The sequence below is a fragment of the Chelmon rostratus genome, chromosome 13, assembly GCF_017976325.1.
Source record: "Chelmon rostratus isolate fCheRos1 chromosome 13, fCheRos1.pri, whole genome shotgun sequence".
In the NCBI taxonomy this organism is placed as follows: Eukaryota; Metazoa; Chordata; class Actinopteri; order Chaetodontiformes; family Chaetodontidae; genus Chelmon; species Chelmon rostratus.
In genome coordinates, this window is record NC_055670.1 from 5,627,310 (window position 1) to 5,650,132 (window position 22,823).

Here is a 22,823-nt window from a genome sequence, read left to right on the forward strand (position 1 = left end):
GCTGCCGCTCACTTATTGCAGCTTGTTTGCCTGTGGTTTCCTTCAGTTGGGGTTTGGTTGCTGCCGCTTCACCACAGCACTCCCTCTACATCACACACTTTGTCTCTGCCTCCCTGTCACAATCGTCTACACCAGAGCTTTTGAAAGAAAAAGAGAAAAGGTCCTTTTACCGCAGTCCAGATGCTGTTCCCTTCAGCAGCCTGCCAGACAGTCAGTGAGACACCTGTTTGGCATCCCACCATTGTTTAGCCAAAGCTCATCTGGAGCTGCACAGCAATTTGCAACCCTGCACAACACATTAGTTTTCTAACAATGCTGAACTGGGTCTCTGAGAAAGTAGGATTCAAAGCAAAAACCAGCAAAAGCAATCACAAACTTCTTAAGCAGGCTGAGAGACATCTTAGAAGTAAAAAATAAGGATATAATGCCCAGAGGAAGATCTATAGAGAAAAGGAAGAAAGACCTTCGCGCTGAAACTTTCCAAAAACTGGGTTTCGAGTAAGCGTACAAGACTTTTTATTCATGTATTTTATTTCAAAAATCAGCCAAACCAGAATGTGCAGACATCGTGCACATGCGGCCTGGATCACGCACCACAGAACACACATGAGCAAGGCACGCAGAGGGGGAGGGGACATACACCTATATTACTGATGTATGAGTATTGCATTACATTACACCACACACCGCCAAATCTACATACATGATAAACATGCACAATATGAAATACGCATTTTCAGATCAACCCTTCGGATCTGACACTAAAATGCGGGCACAATAAACCAAGCATATTTACACATAAGTTGCACAAATAAAACAATAGCAAACCAATCCAATCCATAACCAAAGCGCACCCTGCCGCAAGTCTAAATCAACATCATGTTCATTTTTTATCACGAGTCAGCACTCAGGAGATAAATATCTTCCACACACAGAGACTGGCAGGGTGTGCACGTACCCACACTCTTGAGACAAGTGCAGAGAAAGCCTCTGCAGTGTGTGGCTGGATCAGTGCAACTTACAACATCTCGTTATTAGTTAATTTTTAAAGGTCAAGAATGAACGTCCATGGGCAAACTCATAGATAAACTCGTAAAAAGAGGTGCTCCTTGTAACTTCAGATCTTCACTCATGCTCATCAGACTCATGCCAATTCATATTCCTGTTTGCATCGGCCAAAGCATGAGTGGATCTATAGTGTCTAAAACTCAGAACACAACTTTGATAAATGGCAATGAATGAATCAATTAGATTGTTTGGTTTGAATTTTCTTGACATTACCAATCAATTACCATACATTACCATATCAATTCTTTACTCTGTTCTGTATCATCTGTGTAGTAGCGTTACCTTCATAATCAGTGAAGTGACAAGTAGCACCGTGTAGTGAGAGGATCATAGAGACATACTGCTGCCTGTAGTATTCCTATATTTCTATGATCAGTCAGTAGCGTCCGTGCTGCTGAAAATACATTCTCAGACCAAACTTAACCTCAGGGTTCAGGGGTTAAGGGGTTGCATTTAGAACCATCCCGCCTGTTAAAAATGAACAAATCAGCAATTGTATACAGACATTTGCTGAGTGGTGAAAGGTATACCATTTCAAATTGCTTCAGACTTTCTTTCAGAAACACCGCCCCAAAACATGCACAGAGCCACTGACCTGTCAACTGATGGCATTTCTGAGTATCCTGTGACTGCAGAGGCTGTGAATAAAATACAGTATGACATGACTCCATGCCATATGACCGTTTGGGGGTTGATAACCCCGCACTTAGACCTCACCAAAACCATTTACCAAATCCTGATGCACAGCTTTTTCAGCAAGTAGCTGCCTTCACTGATTTATGCTTTACCCAAGGAACCGAAACGGCTCGCAATGCACCGTGAAGAAGTACAATAGTCTTTCTCTCTCTGCCTGGCTGTCTGCATCTCTGTGGTCCTCTCTGTGTTTCTGTCTCGCTCTCTCACTATAATGTTATCACTCACTATCTTCTAACTGATGGTTTATCAGCATCCCACAAGCCATGCCAAGGCAGCAGGCTGTTTGCTGTGTAGTAAAAAGTGTGAGTGTGGTGCAGGGTGTATGGGGAAGGAGAGGAAAAATAGTCAGCAGTAGCAGGCAGTTAAGAAACTCATTACCTTGCAGCACATTATGGCTGAAGAGCGTCACGATAATAACTTTACTCACACTGCCAGTTTAGCCGGGGTTTACTCTCCTATGTGACACCTGTGAGGCGGCTGTGTGTGTGTGTGTGTGTGTGTGTTTGCACATAATCTAACAACTGCCTCCCATATCCTCAGCTTAATACTGTCCCCATTCACTGTGCAGCACTGATAGCATAGCTTAGCCTCCAGCTAAAGCAAGCCAGCGCCGTAGTGCCTGTTTAGTGCAGGTATAAATGATACACGCTGCCGAATGGCTTTATAACACAGCTGCTCGCCACTGATTTCTGATTTACTGCTAACATTTAAACTGCTCTGAATATTATTGTTGAAATAATATATTTTATTTTTTTACCCTCTCCCCTCTTGCCATTTTCTCCCCTCTCTGCTCCCTGCTATCTCCCTTCATCTCTCTATAAAGCAACAGTATTGCAGCATCTGCGGTGTGTGCCTTCAACCTGAGCGCCATCACCCAGGCTTTCAACGGGCCCTTCCGCTCGCAGGAGAACCCTCGCTCCACCTGGCTTCCCACGCCCAACCCCATCCACAACTTCCAGGTTAGTTCACCACTTAAACTCATCTGAGCTAACACCATGTCAGTCTTAACACAGCTCAGTTGGCTAACTGGCAAAAAAACAGGTCATATTTTATGATGTTGCCTGTACTATAAGAAAAAACTAAGCACTGTGATACAGTATGTCTATATTTCCTGATTCATGCAGTTTTTCCACAAAAAGTCTCAAACTGTAACTGCTTTGTAAACATAAAAACATAATCCAATTCACATATCCATTCACAAGACAAAGTCAGTTCAGTTTCAAGCCTCAATCCCAACAAACAACTTTCCTAGTAATTACAGTGGAAAGCACTCTGTTTTCCAAGGACATGTCTTCTCAGGCAGTTCTTACTCAGTCTGTATCGCTCCAATGAAATCAGTAAACCGAACCATTACCTGAACCATCTGCAGCTACAAAGCTTGGTTGGAAGCACCAAGGTTACATTACAGACTGAATTAAAAAAAGAAAGAAAAGAAGTTATTTTCTCTTTTCCTGTCTAGCTAGCTGCACAGGTTGGCGACTATGATCAGAAATGGCCACAAATAGGACATATCTGAGACCCTAAGAGACTCTTAAACTCCTTTCTACTCTCTCTAGAACTTATTGCATGCTATGATTGTCAATAAATAACAGAAAAATGCTCACAAAGCACAGTGCAGTGCAGTTTTTGAAAAAGCTGTTGCAAATTAATCCTGAAGGGAAAAATATAAAAAGTGAAAAAAGTGATTAGAATGTAATAATATAGATATGAGATACGTTCTAAAATTGAAAAATCCTTAAACTGCCAAAACTATCTACCACTCTAAACATGACCCAAAAATGGAATTGACGAGCAAATCAATCTCTCATCTCAAGTCCCAAAGAAGGAGCAGAAGCTGCAATTCACAGCTCAGCTCTGCAACCCAAACAAAGCTTTCACAGCGCTGTCATTTCATATTTATTCTCCTGCACTGTCTCATTAAAGTGTTGTTCCTGTGGTCACATCACAATCACGCCAGAGTTTTGATCCCTTGAAAAAGTTGCAATTACTGAGAATGGAATTAAGAAGTGAAACAATCTCGGCAGACACGGTGTATTGATTTGATCACCACAAAGAGTGGGTGTGTGATTGGCTACTTCTCCATGTTTGTTTTTTCTTTGTTTCTTCCTTTTCTTTCTTTCTCCTACATCCATACCACATTTTCACGTCCTCGTCTGACACCTCACCCTTCTCTCTTCTCTCACCATATTGCCTTTCCTCTCCAGTGTGGTACTATAGACGACGAAGGCCCCAATGAGGGTTTGACGGAGCGCAGCCTGCAGGACGCCCAGCGGCTCTACCTGATGAACGACGTGGTCCAGCCAGAGTCTGTGGATCCGCTGGTCATGCAGGACGATGTTCGCTTCTCCAACCTGGTCGTAGATATTGTTCAGGGCATGGACACCCTCTACCATGTTATGTACATCAGCACAGGTTTGTAAAGGAACAAAACTATGACTTATTTTTAAACACCTCACACATAGAAAGTACAAACTTTAACTCAAATATATCACCCAAAAGGAGAGATGAAGTAGAGGAGGTTTATTTTAATTTACCTGTATACAAAATCCTCAGATTTCTTCTTGTCCTTCTTGTCCAATCAGAATATGGCACCATCTTAAAGGCACTGGCTACACCTAACAAGAACCTACAAGGCTGTTACCTGGAGGAGATGGAGCTTCTCCCACCGGGGGTGCGGGAACCAGTCCTGAGCTTGCAGATTCTGCACAGTGACAGGTCGCTCTTTGTTGGGCTGAACAACCGAGTCCTGAAGATCCCACTGGAGAGGTGCTCCACCTACAAAACTGAGACGTGAGTGTTGCACACAATCTCCACATCGGGTGGAGAATTTGATTTAGGCCGATCATACAAGTAGTAGTCCCCAGAGCTGTCCAAACATCAAGCAAATCCTATCAAATCAAAGGAGCAACTGTACAAGTGCTATTTTTCTGGTCTTTCCACAGACTACATACTACTTTGGGTTCAGGCTTTGTTTTCAAGATAATGATAATCCATACAAATATGAAGTATCGTACCTTCTTATAAGATCTAAGCATTGGTCATTTCCATAGCAACAGCTAAGGTCTGTCTGTCTAAGTCTCATCAAAGTGCATTTTATCTCCTCACAGTGCAGCACTGTCACATACTGAATGTCCACAAGATGAACATTTGGATTCATTTTATGTTAAATTAAAGATGGCGTAATATTTCTTCCTTGTTCAACCACTGGAGTGCAGTTCAGTGTCAGTGTGCTCAGTGCTGTCACTTGTGGTCGGAAGTTTTATTACAGTAATCTATACTTCTTTCTCAGTAGTGTTGCAGTACTGCTTGTAGCCAGTAGTGGCAGTACTGAACACAATGCTACACCTTTGATAATTAGAATCATGGTCCTGGATCAGGGCTACTGACCCGGGCTAGCTTTAATGAGGCATCATGCTGCATGCTGTGGTTGCAACGTCCTTGGTTCGATTCTAGAGCCTTTGTTTTCATGTCATTCCTCTCGTTTCTCTCATTTCCTTTCACCTGTGCACAGTGTGCTCTAATTTCTCTGACTTCCTAAGCCACGAGCCATGCAAGGGACAGTAGTCCTTGCTTTGTGAAAGCAGCCATATGGTATACACAGTGTACGTTTAATTGTTCATTTCACACGCTTTGGCAGTAGATTCATTTGAACCTGGTTGGTCCTCTGTTGAAGGTAATTATCTGTCCTCAACTAGGATTAATGTCTGGAAGATCTCACCTATAATCATTAAAGTCCTTATGGAACCAGACAAATGACTGGGGCGGTATCTGCTTGGTGGAGGAAATCAATTTGTTGTGCTTTTTTTTTCTTTCTTTTTGTAGTAATGAAGTTCTGCATAATACAGAGAGAGCGCTGTTCTTTCTTTTGTTTGTCTGAATCAGAGGGTAAACAAAAAGTGTGTGTGAAGCGACCTCGTACACTGCCAGAGAAGTTTCTCTGAAGGCACGTTTGTGTGTCAGAGAGCTACAAAGACACAGGGAGAGAGAGAGAGAGAGAGAGAGAGAGAGAGAGGGACAGAGAGAGAGAGAGAAAGTGAGGCCTTTTGCTCTGCCGTCTCCAGTTTCAGTGGTATTCATGTGAAAATCTCCGTCTCAAGGGTGAGCAAGGGGAGAAAAGCTCGCTGGCTGTTTGTCCAACTTTCTGTATCTCATCAGTGCTCCCAATCAGATCCTCAGCCGGCCACCTCAGCCCTTCAAAGTCAACTTCATTTTAGCATACAAATGGCTTGATGCTTTTTTCACTCTTTGTGTGTTTGTGTGCATGTGTGTGTGTGTGTGTGTGTCTGTATACGGAGGGCAGTCTACTCAGTGTGATTTGTGTGTGGGTTGGTGCTTGGAAGAGTTCTCATATGCGCACTGCCTGATGAGTCAGCTCGCTATTTCTAGTAAATCCAACTTCTAGACACATAGGAGCAGACACACACACACACACACCATCAGGTAGGGAAACCACTGCATTTAATAACATGTGAGTGAGATAGGCGAGATGAGAGAGAGACACAGACAGTAACTGGAAGAGAGAGAAAAGCCAAAAGAGATACGCAGATCTGGAGAGGAAAGCAGAGAGAGCAGCCGTGGTCCTATTTACGACACAGTGGGGTGAAACGATAAGAGGAGCGGCCTCCAAGGGCACAGGAGGAGGGGGTGGGGTAGGACGGGACATCTTTAATCCAGTCTGCGATATTCTGCTCGCCTCTGTGGCTCGCTCACTCTTTCAAATGCACTGCAGCCGAAGGCAAAGTGAGCTGCAGTATACGACAGATGTCAACCTGTCCGTCTGCGTGACAGGTGAGCTGGTCTGGAGGGACTCAGGTGAGCAGAAAAGGGCAGATGGGTGACGAGATCAGGAAAAAAAGGAAGCCAGGTAATGAATTAATGCATGAGAATATGTATTCAGCTAATATTTGTCTGTTGATTAGTGAAACATGCCAATCACAATTTCCCAGTGCCAGAGGTGACAGCTTAAAGTAGCATATTAACAGTTCAAAACAGGTCAGAAAACATTGATAGAAAACAGAGAAAAGCAGAAAATCCTCACATTTTACAAGGTAGTTTTCAAAGAGAGGCACTTTTACTGTTGTGTCCTCTACTCACCGCAGACTCATTCTCACAGCAGAAGCAGCAACTAGCCGTTAAGGAAAAGTTATTATTCCTCCAGTTGTGCAATAGCTGGAGCCATAGATGCTATGTTTCCAGGATGTCCGCTCTCAGGAATACCTTGAGGGAATTTCTTCAAATTAGTACAAATACTCACTTGGACTCAAGGATGAAATGGTCAGACTTTGATGTTCAAAGGTCACTGTGACAATGGAAAAACATTATTGGCCATTACTCATGAATTCACATGCTAATGATGACAAAATTTCACACTCAAATGTCTGGGTCTAATAGGACAAAATGACCAAGTGATGACATTTTATATCCAAGAGGTCAAGGGTCAACTTCACCGTTACATCATGTTCTGCAAAAACATTTTCTGGCCATTATTCACCAGAACTCAGGAGCAGAAGGAGAGATTGTGACCATATTTCACATTTGGTCAGATGCTGAACTGATGACACTAATCTTCCACCCCTTGTAGAGATCTTCTGTGCTGCTGGGTTGAAGATTTGTGTGCATTTGCATGCATGTTTTACTGGAAGTTTTTCACTGGAACTTCCCTTTCCCTAAAAAATCAAAGTATACAAGAATTTGACAGGATGCACTTTTGCTATTATCGCTGCCCTGCTTCTGTGGCACAAGGCCACACTTCTCGCTGAATTCGAGGGGCTAGCAGAACTAAACTAGCTTAAACTCTCACCACGGTGTGAGTGTTATGGAGCTGGAAAGCATTTGTTCCTACCTATGCGTGAAATCTAAAGCTGCTGATCTGGAGGAACATAGCAGGAGGCAAACTTTGTTGATGACTGACTGACTGGAATCTGTTGAGGGAGCTCGCCCAGCTGAGCTTTTCTCAGGATGTTTGTCAAGACCTTCCCTCTGGAAACTGAGACTGGCCTCACCACTAAACAGCTCCTGAACCTGGTCCCAGTGTGCCCTGTACTGCTACGTGTGCAGCTGTAGCAGATTAAAGACTTGTTGATTCAAGGCTTGCAAACATGGGAAACTGAAGAATCACAGCCACCATATGTCTATACATAAATATTACACTCCAAGATTAGCAATTCAGATCAAGTTTCAACACAATTTCTCAGATAAAACTGCTGTAAATTCATTCAATTTGGTCCACAATTATCCCAAAAACCTGCATGACACCACCAAAGTACTGCGATTGCTGTAGCTTTGTACCACATTACCACCAAGCTCTGGTCCAGCTCTAACTACATTTTCTTCCTTTCTTTTTTTTTAAACTTTCTTTTTCCGACTCGCTGGGAGTTCTGTTCAGACTTGGTGAAAAACACCCACCTGCAGTCCTTCTCTTTATCTGAACACACTCCCTGTCATTGTACAGCTGACTGAATGAGCCATTCTTCTCATCGCCTGTGCATTGTGTGTGGTCGTCCCATTCACATACAGCCATACATCCATTCACACGCTGATAGCGGCTGAATAAACTCAGATGGTTTTATAGAAGAACGGAGGTATTGACTGTGCTGTGACTGGCATCACAGCCGCAGAGAGGAGGTGAGACATGATTTATGGACTAACTTATCTGCTTTGTTAGAGAATATCAGACATGTAATGGAATAGCATGGACTGTGCCTGTAGTTGTAATGCAAAAATGCTTCATGTATGTAAGTTTGTAATTGCTTAAACATGGAGCTAAAATGCAGGCAGTGTGTTTGAATGAATGCTTACAGTTGTTGCAGTCTGGAAACACAATTACGTTAAAGTGCTTTTAACGTTAAGGTTTCCTCTGTTATTGATCCGTATTGGCATCTCTGGCAACCCCTGCAATCCAAAGAGAAGAGTAATATTTGCATCATCTGAAGTGCTTTTTTTTGTTTCAATGCTAAACCATCTCAGCAGCCGGTGATTTGTAGCCTTTTAGCGATAGCAGACAAATGCTGCAGCTTTTGCTGTTGTGTGTGTGCAAATGCTCGTGTGTGTTTGTCCTCTGCTTGTGGTAATTATATTTGACCTGGCCAACCGGCACCTCTGGCTAACCGCACCACTCTGTCCTCCACCCAACACCTATCTCTCTATCTTGCTCTGTTAGTGAAGTGATTTATTTTGGCTGCAGTAGCATGCTAGCTTGGCTGCGATGTTGCATCCATCAGAGTTTTTCTTTTCCTTTCACTGAGGGAATAAAGGTTGTCCACGCTGCCAAATACAAGATGAAACTATTGGTCAGTAGCATAGCGCTTACACCCCCTGCAAAAAGCACTACATTCAAAGCAACTAATTGACGCTATGCTAATTTTCTTTACTATTAGTTTACCGATTTGCGGTTTATGTTTGGCAGATTTCGCTTCTCCCTCTGTGTGATCTACTGAAACATGTGTGGCATATTTAACAAAAAGCACCTCGACTGACATCTTCATTTAGTTCGGGTAAGCCTCCTCCCGTTTGGTGAGATGCTTGCACAAACTTTTAGCCTTTCTGGCAGGTACTCTTTCCCGCTCACGTTCACCCATCAGCCTCTTCTTCTTCTTCCATTGGAGGGTGCCAGCTGAGTGATGACTTCCTGTCAACATTACAGCCAACCTTTTCGTGGTTGTTTAGAAAGGTTAAAAATACAGGAGATTTACAGGAAAATATCTAAGCAGGAGGACAGTAGGAGAAAAGGGTGAAATGGGGGGGGGGGTCCTGGAAAAACGAGAGGGCTGACAAGTCTGCATTTGTGGAAACTGAAGGTGTCAGACAGGGAAGCATTTCAAGTGAATTATGGAAGCTTTTCGGAGTGTTTTTTTCACACTTGCTGATGAGGAGAAAGAGGAAACAGCATGAGAAAGGAAAAGATAAGAAAAAATATGGAAACAGAAATAACTACAAGAAGGAGGCAAAGGAGGAAACGCTGAATAAATTATGAAGATACTGGTGAGGAGGATGAAACGGAACAAATCAGGCTTTCTGTAGCTGTTCCCGCAGCCAAACCACCGCTCACACATCTGCTTACGTGATCATTACATTTTATTACAAGAGGCACAATCGTCCTGTTGGTGATAGTTGCATTTCTGCCTGAGGGGCTTCGGTTCAATTTGCAGTGTGTGTGTATAAGTGCGTGCTGGTGTGTGTGTGATTAACAGTGACCTGGCAGCAGCAGTTTAAAACACTAAAATGGCCGCTGAGGAAAACCACTGACCATCAGCATCCCTGCCACAGCATCTGAGTGGGTGTGTGTGTGTGTGTGTGTGTGTGTGTGTGTGTGTGTGTGTGTGTGTGTGTGTGTGTGTGTGTGTGTGGCCACTTGTTAAACCAATGTATATGACATGTTGCAGTGCAGCTTTTGTTGTACTGTAGCATTAGTCCCTATAGGGTCCCTATACCGGGATGTGGGCTTCCCTGTGTGTCTCTGTGTGAGGGGAGCTTACAGGCCCGTCCCCAACAAACCCAATTTACTGCCGGCCGGGGCTGGCAGCCTGTCAGCAGGCCTCCAGAGCTCACTGCTGCTAAGCCTGTATGACCAATCAGAGGAACACTTCACCAGCCAAGGACTGAGAGAGAAAGAGAGATGGTGTTCACACAGTGGATGTATTTATTACTGCTCCAGAATGCTGTTACTTTTATTACAGGCTTTGTTCTGGCCACGGCTCAGTGTAATCATTTTGCTCTCTGTCCCTTTCTCTCTCCCTCCAGTTCAGTCTATATTGCTTCCCCACCCTCCTCTTTCAGCCATGTCTTGGACCGGCACTGTGTGGCAACCTCTGGCTAGCCACCTCTTAAATCCCCTGATGCTGCTCTGCTCTGACCCCTTTTCAGTTTAAAAACAAGCAAGTGGCTACGATGTCCACCTGCATTTACAAAGCTCAGAGGATAATGAGTATCTTATCAAACCCAGTAATCTTCTCTGTACACAAACAGCAGCATCCCAAACATCCAAGTTGCAAGTGATTGCTGCTTTCATGGGTGGAAATGACAAACACGTTAATTCTGTGGGTAAGCTAATTAAAGACCAAAATGAAACCTCTGAGCTCCTAAAGTCTTTTTTTTTACTTGTGCTCACAACATAATAATAAAGATTTTAAAGATTTTGATGGCTGGATGTAGGGTGCACTGTGTGTTTTTGCAGTTCAACGAGACCAACAGTGAGTGATGAGTCTCATCCAGAGAAACAAGCCGCATGATTGTGTCACCCCAGTTCCAGCTGCTGGAATCTCAGAGGTTCATATGCATCATATCAGTGACTTCAGCTGATTATCAGGACCTCCAGTATTTGATGAAAGTAATTTCTGAAATATATAGTTTCAGGTTCCATCTACAGGTTGTGAACATTAAGGCCTCAGACAACAAGAAATCATTACATGTCTCAACTCAATCTTTCAGTTTTAGTTAGTCGTGACTCTAGTTGGTTACGTATCTTGAAAGATGGTTGATAAGGGACTCAAAAAGAAGGGTGGCATGGTGGGGCAGAGGTTAGCACTGTCACTTCATAGGTTCTGAATTCAGACTTGCATGTTCTCCTGGTGCCTGCTTGGGTTTCTTTCCACAAAGACATGCAGGTTCATCAGTGAATCTAAATTCTCTAAACTGCCCATAGGGATGATTGTGAGTGTGAGGGGTTATCTGTATGAATATGTCAGCCCTTTTGCCGGGAGTGCAACCTGCCTCTTACCTTATGTGACCTGAGATAGGCTCCAACCCACTGTGACCCTGCAAAGGATTGCATAAGCAGATTCAGTTCTGGATCCAGGTGAATTGACTACATCGATCCTGTCAAACTCCACCTGCAGTCATGAAGTGACAACAGTTCAGTGCTGCAGCTTCACCTTCTCTTGTCCTATTTGTCTCATCTTTCTGCTGTCTATTATCCTGCCTGTGAAAATGCTTACATTTCCTTGTTATCCCTCTGTTTTGTCGCCTGCCTCTGCCTCCTCATTGGCTCTCTGCGATGATGCAGCTCCTTTTTATTCACCAGGGGCTAAAATTGCTCATGAAGGAGAGTAGGCAGTTTTTGGCAGACAGCCACCTCACTTTTGTTTTCTTGATTTTTTTTTGGACACGGCACCATCAGTCTTCAGCCTGGCTCCAACTGGGTCTAATTGGATGTATTAGCGCTGAGTGCTAGCAGGAGTTCTCTGTGTTTCCAATTCATCATGAGCAGACTTCCTGAATGGCCAGCTCAGCCCAGCACAGCGGGGAAAAAAACCCCAGGGACGGGCTCTCTCCCCTGGAGAGAGGATGAGGAGCGAGCACCTGTCAACGGTGGTCTCCTGGGAGCGGCTGCAAAAAATGACATAGCTTATGCTGAGAGATGGAGGGAGGCCTGCGTATGCAGACATATGTTTAACTGAATCAGACCCTCCAGACAGTCTTTGCTAACGTATTCCCAGAGTGTCAGTGCTACAACTAATAATGGCTGATTCCAATCCATAATTTATCAGCACTGGTGATCATATTTGCAATTATACACTGACGGCCTGCCATTAAAGGCGAGGTGAACTATTGTCTTTATGTCTAGTTGTTAAAGGGCCTGTAATAAAAGGAGACGCTGGTTTTTACAACGTTCACAAACGATTTAAAATGCCAATTACACCCCCACAGAGAGAATCCAGCAGATTTATCTTCCAATGCCACTCGTCCAGACGTATTGTTATGTAGACTGGTGGGTTTTGCAGCTCTCTCTGTTTAAAATTTATGTTTAAACCATGTTCCATAGCTTCTCTGTTTTGATATACTGTGCCACCGGGCATGCATGCTGCTGAATTCAGTATCAGCCAGTGCGATGCAGTTGTCAAAAGCGATGCTCTCACACATGGTGGCACACACACAGTACAAAGACATGCCTTTACAGTGTACACAATAAGACGGACATTCAGAAAACACTTGATGACGTACACACACTCTCACACTCACACACTCTCTCACACAGTCTAGATGCCTACATTCCTGTGTATCTGCAGAGTCAGCCTCCTGTCCGGGCTGACATCCCTCTGCACTGCCTGTTACAGAAATTAGCTTTTTCTATTCCCATCACACGGCCCTCTCTCCACCCACGCTGCCTCTAATTGACTTTTACAGCGGCCCTGTTTTTAAAAAACGGTGAGCCGTCAGGACAAGAGAGCAGAGAGCGCTTGGCTAGTGTTTTATGCAGCTGCAGAAAGGTCAGAGCGGGAGATAAACGCCTTTGTACGCCCTCTTTTTTCCCCTCAAATAGTAAATCCTCGTTTATTAAATGGCCCTGTGTGAAGGAAATTATTGGAAAAAATACTGAGACTGCAAACCCGTGCTGTGTCCCAATTCAATACCAGTAGAATACATTATGTATGCTATGTATGTCATAATACACTGTTTTTGCCATCAGGATAAAAGAAATCAATGTACTTTACTGTTTTGCACCAGCAGAAAATGATGTGATATGTATAGATGTCATTCAAGTGTGATTTGGAATACAACTGTCATACAGAGTGATGCTTTTGTTTTTATCTCCCAAGCATTTTTTGGCTGAGTGTTGGTTAGCAGAGAGCACACACATTGCAAAACGGCCAAGTTTTATTTTGGCCTGTCTTCAACTTACTCTCAGAATGAGCATTAACTGGCTGATTCAGCGGCTCGCTCGCTGTTTTGTACACTGCTCTTTGCTAATAAGAGGAGAAGTAACGGATTTGTAACCATCAAAGCTCAGCAAATTTTGCTTCTTGCCGTACATTGCCCCAGTGACTGCCGTGACTGAGCCAATGAAATAATTTTTCACATTCACACTCAGTGCCCAGCTGGAGAAGACAAAACACAGTAGAGCACAGAGAGAGCACTGGATTTGATTGGCCAATACAATCCATTACAGACAGACATGCGTGGATTAGCGTACCTCATGTTGTTGGTGTGCGTGTTCTTGTGAGCCCTCATGCGCCTGCAGCTGTGTGAACATCATGCCTCATGGCAGTAAGCGCCATCCGTACCTGCACTGCCATCAATTGCCAATTTGTCAGCATTTCAGTTTTTCTTGCCTCGAGAGCTTACAGCTTGAGCTGCTCAGTAGATTTCGACCAGCGTTTTGCTCTAAATGAATGCAAACACGAATCCAGAACTGAACTTGTCTTTCCCTCAGGTCAGAAGCCTCCCAGCCTGCGTCTCAGCACACTTTACCTCCAGCTAATTAGGCCTCACATCTCTCATTCCTCTCCCTTTCTTCTAACATTACCTACTCCATCCTTGAAATACACACTTATTAATTGTTCCGCTTTCCTGATCTCTGTAATCGTGTGTGTGTGAGTGTTGAAGGTGAGCCTGTTGGCAATCAGAAATCCAAATGAGACGCTGCCGTTGACGATGAAAAGCCACACATCAAACCGTCACAGATACAATATAGTCGACCTTGATCCAAAATGGCAACTCGCTCCTCCCTCCGCCCTTTCAAATGAACTATTAGGTTCACTGAACTGTGACTATGTGGCCAACCTCATTATGATTATTGTTCCATCTGTACTGGAGATTGCATCCGGCGTCGCTGTAATAGTGCCGCTTAATTAAAGTGGCACACAAGAAGGTTAGCGATGAAAGTCTCACGCTCATGAAGGAAGTCGTCCTCTTCCGGCTGCGCCGCAGATCACCTACGACCACGGCCTCTCTCTCCCTCTCTCTCGCTCTCTCTCTCTCTCTTCGTCCATGGGGTCACCTCTGATGTGCTGGCTACGCGGTAATGTCTTTATTGGATCTAAGCCGACCTCGGGTTCACCACGGAGCCCCAGACCTGGCACAGAAAGCTATATCAACACTGTGAGATTCCTCAACCTCCAGGCTAAAACGCTACAGGGCTCTTCAAATAAACCATGGAGGTCTGTGCCAGCAAAGAAAGCAACAACAACAAGAATCTCTCCTTTCATCTAAATGGAGAGAGAGGAGGAAGAGAACCTACAGGACTGCGATGAAGGAGTCGAGAAGGAGAGGGAGTTGGATGAGAGTGAGGGTGGATAGTGGAAGAAAGAGAGAGGCAAAAGAGGGATATGAAGGAAAGGAGAGGAGGCAGGAAGGAAGGGGGAGTCTTTGAGAGAGAGGGACGGTATTCAGTTGATGCCTTTATCCTGCATTCCTGAGGCATCCAGATCAGCTCTGGTGGCTTAGCCCCGTCATTAACAGCTTTAGATTTAATTAGCCATCATTAAGCCTTTGTTTTACTGGAGGAGCTTACAAATATTTAATCGCTGTTTGGGTGATGTACCGTGTTGTTTGTGTGAGCGCTGAGGGAGGAATGTTACACTGAACAGTCTGATTTTGTCATCTTTCTGTTTTTTAGAATGAATGTACTGTACAGCAGATCTGAGACCAGTGTGCTCTGCTGTGGCTGAGTCACAGGAGTGGCCTGGTTTTTAACTCTGGACTATACATTCTTTGCATTTTGGCGTCACTGGTTTATTACTTTTTCTTTAAGTTCCTCTCGACATTTATTTCAGAGTAAATAAATGTCAATGAGGATGTAGTCTACAGTGTTCATTGCAACAGCACTTCTTTGCCTTTTTCTATAGAAAATGTGGTGAATTTCATGTCTAGAATCTGTGAAAAATCTATGACATTGATTCGTACTCCACACCCCCGGAGTGCAAGCCAACATCATGTTCAGTCCAAGACTTGGGGCATATTGAAACTGTGTGTAAAAATATTGGTTTATTAAGTTTATTTATTTATTTATCTTATTTTTAGGGTGGCTATGGGAAGTCTGTGCAGGGAATACAGATGTAAAACAGACTAATCTGGTACATTCACCATAATGTAAATGTGTCTCACTTTGCACCGTCCTCCTCCTCCTCTCTCTGGTCCTCTGCAGACTGTGCTTGGAGGCGAGGGACCCCTACTGTGGCTGGGACTTCAGGCAGCGCAGATGCACCACACTGGAGGACAGTTCCAACATGAGTCAGTGGAAGCAGAACATCACTGTTTGTCCGGTAAGAGGAACGTCACGGCAGTGTTTACCGCGAGAAAGGCTAACACAGCATCACATCTGTCCTCATGGGGCCATTAGACTCGGGCACCCTGCTGATGCCATCTCTCACATGTCACAGTGGTTGGCGTCATCCATGACTGACGGCTTCTGAGTGTGTGCGGCACAGGATGCAGGAGTAGTAGAGGAAGAAAGATAGGTGAATTGGACTGAAGTGAAATGGATTAGATTACACTGAGATCAACTGGATTGAATTTGGCTCAAGTGAAGTGAATTGCTGCAAATGTATTCCCCTATAATCCTGTGAAAAAGCTTACTCTCCATCTTAGAAGGAAAAGTCCTGTCTGGCAGCACAAGTCCTGCAGCACTCTAAATCTACTTCACTACCTCTGCTGCACCCTGAGCCGTCACTGGCTCGTGTGCTGGATGGTTGAATAACCCAGACTGATGCCGGCTGACCTGGTCTCCCTCTCGTCACGGCTGATGTTTGTTTTCCAGCTGCGGAACCAAACCACCAACGGTGGCTTCGGACCCTGGGCGCCATGGCAACCCTGCAACAATGATGATGTGGATGGTGTCAGCTCCTGCTTGTGTCGCTCCAGGTCTTGTGACAGCCCTGCCCCTCGATGTGGAGGCAAGAACTGCGATGGCCCCACCATCGAAGTCTCCAACTGCTCGAGGTAGGAAGAAGGTTGATTGACTGTTACAGTGATGATGGTAATGAAAAAACAACCATCAATCACCATCATGTATGATAAACCTAATGATCTTGATTTTGTTCAAGGCATATACAAAACAATATCACTTGTCCAGTCGGGTCTGTGGTATTAAGAAATAATAGTATGATGTTTTCAGTCAATGGAAAAAAGACAAGAAAGTCATTTTTTGTAAAGTGGAGGAACCAATATTACTCCTGTTGTTGTTGTTTTTTGTCTATTTTATTGTGTTATATATATATATGTTTTATAAATCATAAAGCATTTCTGTGCTTCTCTGCGTTTGAAAGGTACTTTACAAATGTGTGTACTTTGCCTAAAGCAAAGCTGAAGCTGTGGATTTGCAGCATACTAGTTGCAAATGATATATGACAATAAGATCTACGGTATATCATAAGTAAAAAAAGATAGTACGAAGTGAGGTTTGGTGAGCTTATATTGCATTCTGGCCCAGTACATTGGACATAATGAAGTTTAAAATATATCTAAAAATTCTATGACTGAGTACATTAAGCCTGTCATTTTGAAAATGAGTCTGGTCCAGGATCGGGAGAACTCTAACATCTTTTCTTTAACTCCACTACTCTAGCAGCAATGTCCTGATTGACTTTGAAGCATCCACCACAGGGCACAATTTACACGCTGACAGAACATGAGAAAGATCATGAACGTGAGGGGTCTTATTAGAAAACGTAGGTGACATCCAGGCTCTCCTTGTGACACCTCTCACCGCCTCTGTCTGCAGGGGAATGGGCCAATCAGCATTACAGAGAACAGAGCGGAGACAGAGCTTAGGCACCTTCATCCCACTGCATAGCTATGCCAGATTTCATCCTTGGTGTCGAAATTGAATTGTGCTTTTGCAGAAAGTGGCAATTAAATCATGAGAAGTGCTACCCAGGAACAAAGCACTTAAGCAAATTGAATGAATGTTTCCCAGTCAGAATGAGCTCCCTGTGTGTTTGCATTTCTGTTTCCAGGAGCTCCGAATCAGAGTAATGATTAGACAAAGCTAAAAAGCAATATTTTTTCCCCCCTTTAGCATTAGAGAACACCCAGCGAAAGAATAACACTAAAAGCACTGGTGAATAATTGTGCAGGTTTTGGAAGCATTGTGAAATAGGTGGCTAATACTTTTCCACGTATCTGTTGCCATAGAAATGGAGGCTGGACGCCGTGGTCGTCATGGGGACAGTGCAGCACAACCTGTGGTACAGGCTTTGAGCTGCGCCAGCGTTCCTGTAACAACCCCTCACCCCGACATGGTGGCCGCGTGTGTGTGGGACCGAGCAGGGATGAGAGGTGAGGATAAACAGATACGTTCATAAAGTCACTCTGATACTCCATGAAAACATGATGCAATTGATCTGTAGTGTAGAGTAATGCAGTAGAAATTAGATTGATCCTGTCTTTACTCAACCATATTACTCAGTTGATACCAAAGCTTTTGGGTGATTTTATGTCTTTTGGGGGGAGTTAAATCTAAATAGCAAATTGGGTTGTATGTCATTGCCTCCATGTAAATGTTAACATGCAAGCCATTTAATTGTTTTCTCATGTAGCACCACTATCTGCAGGACAAGTCTGTTTAGGCAAGTAAGATTACTTGGTTAATGTTTGGAAGAAGCAGTAGAAGTGAGTTTAAAGACACTAGAATCATCACTGACCATCAATGGGAGATGGGCTGCAAAGTCTGACGTTGGTGTGCCCAGCCATCCACCATGCTCCATAAGACATTTATATATATATATATATATATATATATATATATATATATATATATATATATATATATATATATATATATATATATATATATATATATATATGTGTGTGTGTGTGTGTATGTGTGTGCGTGTGTGTGTGTGTGTGTAGGTCAAAACTTGAGACTGTTTTTGCTTTGAAATCTCAAATCCTTTAGGCAATCAAGTCTCAAGTAGGTCAAGTTCAAGTCAAGTCTCATTCATCATTTTTGTGACTTCAGTCAGACTCCAGTCCAAGTCACAGTCTACAGCAGCTGTATTTTTGTTTCACTCAATCCTCTTACAATCTCCCACCACTGCCGTCTCCACAGGTTCTGCAATGAAGGGGTGTCCTGTCCTCAGCCAATCTTCTGGTCCCCATGGGGCTCCTGGACCAAGTGCAGCACTGAGTGCGGGGGAGGCGTCCACTCCAGGGTCCGCACCTGTGAAAATGGCAACAGCTGCCCGGGATGTGCACTGGTAGGAAACACACACACACACACACACACACACACACACAAACACAGCTAAATGCCTAAATGCCTGACCCCAACCTTTACCAAACCCTAACCTAAACTTAATTCTAAACTAACCCTTAAAACCAAGTTTTAACCTTCAAACTGCCCTTTGAAGTTGTGAGGACTGGCCAAACTCTGTTTGTTAAGAACTTGTACTCACTATGCAGTGAGTACATGCACACACACACACACACACACATAGACAGACACACAAAGATAAACAAAAAAGACATAGACGATTTGTCAGCCTTAATGGAATCTGTCTCCACGCCTCTATGACAGAGCCTGCAGGCTTGTGTGCAGACATTCAGTAGCCTGAGGACAAATGAAAGTTTTTTGAAGACCTGCTGTTGCTGTGGCTTTGTCAGAAGATGTTAATCTGTACGCGTAACTGTGTGTGTAGCTGAGCAGCGACACTAACTTAGTGAGGGCAAAATCATTACAGAGGTGAGCAGGTGATGATGACAGCACAGATATACGCGGTATTGATTTTCTCTCCTGACCTTGAATGGCTCAGCTGGAGTCAGTCTCGTCACAGCATGCTTACAGAAAAATGTCTGTTAAATGTCTCGGAGGACCACCTGGAGTTCAGTTTGGAACAGTAATCAATATTTCAGTATCTCCATACACATAGCACAGGCAGTTGTGCTTTTTCTAGAAACAGTACAGTAGTACAAAGTCACAAATGACCATAAAATTCCCTCATTTGATTTGGTTGGTATAAAAATATCCTCACAATCAACACTTGTTGACAGATGTCTACAACATTTGTTATGGGTGTTCATGTTTACTGAAGGATGCATTTTTTTAAATTATGAATAAACTGACTTCTGCCACCTTCTCCTTCAGGAGTACAAGGCCTGTAACCTGGAGGCGTGTCCAGAGGTAAAGAGGAACACACCTTGGACCCCCTGGATGCCCGTCAACGTGACTCAGGGCGGAGCTCGTCAGGAGCAGAGGATGCGGTACATGTGCCGGGCCCACCTGTCCGACCCCCACGAGCTGCAGATCGGACGCAGGAAGGTGGAGACGCGCTTCTGTCCCAACGATGGTACAGCGGCCTGCGAGACAGACAGTGAGTTAACAGATCCGGTTTAATAGGATAATTTCTACCTCCAAACGAAAACCTACACTTAAATAGACTTCACGTATTGGCATGACGTCTAAGAGGCCGCATTGCGCCGTTTGAATCTGAAGCAGACTCTCCTCCAGCTGACAAGCTCACTGATGACTTTGGTGATGAGGATGTTCTCCAGAGACATGTTCTGGAGCTTCTCTATAGACAACTGAGACTGTAGCGCACTTTTCTAATTAGCATAAAATTGACACATAAAACAGCAACTCATTCACTGCAAAACATTCTGTGAACCCTACCTCACATTCATTAACAGTTCATTAACAGCATTAATTCTTTTATGTCAATCAATAATCATTGCTATCAGAGAGTATGGCCTTTCTCACTGACCCCTTCCAGGCCCCCCAACCCGACATCTTTGATGGTCGTTGCACATCTGTTTGGTCAACATGGTTCAGTAACATGTCACAAATCTCCCCGGGGTGCTTTGTTTCACCTGATACTGCACTGCGCTCTTCGTGCTCTCTCTGTGCCGGTTATCCAACTGTTCCTACAGATAGAACATTTGCTTTCCGAGCTCCCCTTCTGTGGAATAAGCTCCCACTGTGAGTTTGGCAGGTGGGCTCTTACATGATCAAATGGAGGCTCAAAGCCTGAGTCTTTTCTCTGTGTCAGAGCCCTCCTAGTTTCACTGGCTGGGTAAACCTTCAGAAGACGTCCACCTGACAACTGGTAACCTTCACTTGTAAACTGAAATTACCTTGTCACTGCTGTCTCCATTAATCATAATTCTTATATGATTCTGTTTGTGTGTGTGTGTGTTTGAGTGGCTGTGGTGTGTGTCTGATGTTTTCATTTACTCATCTGTGCAGAGACTCCTTGGGGCGACGCTGCAGTGTAAATAAACTGACGTTCAAGTGAAAAAGTCACTTGATGACATTGTCAGTTCAAGTTTAATGCTCCTGTTTCTACCTTCGGGACACAGCTGTCTGAATTAATATATATGTGAACAAATGGTAATAGTCTCAATTCTGTGTGGATTTTTCCTTAAACTTTAATTAACTGAGTTTTAAGTTGGAGTGGATAGAAAGGAGCAGAGAGTCAAGAATCAAAGTCTAAGCACATCTCTTTAGTGATGCTTGTGGAAATGTCGATAGGATGATAATCTGTTACAGTGCTGCACAGTTACCACACAGAGAAATACTCTCTATACGTACATGGAGAGGAGGCAGCAGCGTGCTAACGTTCCAGTAAGAGCCTGACATGTTGAAAGGGCCCCCCTGTTAGAGCCGTTAGCTCCCCTACATGCTGTTAGTGACGGGGTCACAGTCCAGCACTCCCACATACACACTGACACAGGGAGAGCGACGCAGGGTCACAGTCCACTGCTCCCCACTGGTGGCTTTTCCACGCTCCCCTCTCCTGAATCGATTACCTGTCTCCCCCTGTCAGCCTCGTGGGGGGCAGCATCGACTCTGACAAACAGATGAAACACTGACAGCCTGGAACTGTGGGATGCATGAGAGACACAGAGCTTGAGAGAAGGACAGGCACAGAAATATGCCTGCTGGCAAAGTCATATACACTGTGTGACTTACACACTGAAACAATCTGCATGCTTCATATCTCTTCAAATTCTTTAAACCCTCAGTCTGACAGCTTTCCATATCTAACCTGGAGCTGTGTTTCTTCTCTTCTGTCTGTAGCCCTGGTCGAGGAGCTCCTGAAGACACCGGTGGTGAGAGTGGCCGGCACCGGCTGGTCGTCGTGGGAGACCTGGTCGACCTGCTCGCAGAGTTGTGCCAAAGGTTACCGCACCCGTCGGCGAACCTGCGGCGGACCGGAGGGGAAGAGCGCCCCCGTCGCATGCCGTGGCTCGCCTGTGGAGTACCAGGACTGTAACGTGCAGGCATGTCCTGGTGAGTGAAGATAGCCACGATTACTTAGAGCTCATTACTTCAGCACAAATATGACTACGATTTAATTGGTACTTATTACTCAAAATACAAAAACCTGATTTTTAAAACACCACTTTCACAGCAAGCACTCTAGTTTCACCTTCTATTTGCATTTTTTTATTTTTTAATGGACTCTCAACACATGATGTGCATGTTTTCACCATTTGTTGCTCCATTTTCTATTATGTGAAGTATGGTGAACTGTGGTGAACTGTGGGATCTTCTGAGAGCAGAAAACATGACAATTTCTTCATAAAATCTCTGCTGGTGTGTAAAATCTGATGGATAACAGATCAGATGTTTGTGGGGTTTTTTTTCCTTAAATGTGTTCAAACAGTCTCTCCTAAAAAGCTTGAATGCAGGATGTTCTTAACACTCAAATAGAGTGCCAATAAAGCGGGTTATTGGTCCTTTTTTTTAAAAATCTTTTTCAGTATATATGGCTTCATAAAGAAAGGACATGCATACTGAGAGACAGAGATGAAGACAGAGAGCGAGGGAGGTCAATGCTGGTAGTAAAATACTGCTGAGTGGATCATTAGCTTCATTAGCTAATGGTTACCAGCAGCTGCAGCAGTGCAGCGAGAGTCCTTGGACAAATGAAGTTATCTGTTCCAGGCTGCTCATCAAACCATAATCAGCCGACCTCGAGCTCTGCTGGCCACATACTGACAGACTACACTTATTAAACCAGACCGAGGAGAGGTGTGTACATACAGACACACGTCCTCAATGGCTGGGATTAGAAAAGGAACAAACTCCTCTTAAGAGCTCAGCTTAAATATTCATGACTGGTGCCTTATGATTTAATGAATTATGATTAGTTGGTGCAATGCTGATCAAATTCCTGTAATGTATTTAAATGTCAGTTGTTGGTATTCACATGACATCCTTAGCAATTAGCTTAGTAACTGACACAGTAACCCAAGGAAGCCCAGAAGAGACAGCCTTGGCTGCCTCCCACTGGGAAGTAGCCAATAAGGAGGCCTTTTGCCATGAGTGTCACGTGTTGCGCTGGTTTCACTGCGTCTGTCCTGGGTAGACAAGGCCAGTGACAAAAGGGAGAATGAGTGCA

The 22,823-nt window shown here is 44.1% G+C and overlaps 1 protein-coding gene across 3 annotated transcripts in view; it reads left to right on the forward strand.

The window, feature by feature from the left end:
• The window catches only part of sema5ba (sema domain, seven thrombospondin repeats (type 1 and type 1-like), transmembrane domain (TM) and short cytoplasmic domain, (semaphorin) 5Ba), a 149,390-nt gene that overhangs the window by 114,364 nt on the left and 12,203 nt on the right, over positions 1 to 22,823 (forward strand). For all 3 annotated transcript variants that reach the window (XM_041950326.1, XM_041950328.1, XM_041950327.1), the window contains 9 exons: positions 2,588 to 2,723; positions 3,969 to 4,176; positions 4,347 to 4,554; positions 15,626 to 15,743; positions 16,238 to 16,419; positions 17,614 to 17,757; positions 18,530 to 18,677; positions 19,565 to 19,790; positions 21,497 to 21,709. In XM_041950326.1, the coding sequence (XP_041806260.1) occupies positions 2,588 to 2,723; positions 3,969 to 4,176; positions 4,347 to 4,554; positions 15,626 to 15,743; positions 16,238 to 16,419; positions 17,614 to 17,757; positions 18,530 to 18,677; positions 19,565 to 19,790; positions 21,497 to 21,709 (1,583 nt within the window). The remainder of the gene's footprint in view (positions 1 to 2,587; positions 2,724 to 3,968; positions 4,177 to 4,346; positions 4,555 to 15,625; positions 15,744 to 16,237; positions 16,420 to 17,613; positions 17,758 to 18,529; positions 18,678 to 19,564; positions 19,791 to 21,496; positions 21,710 to 22,823) is intronic.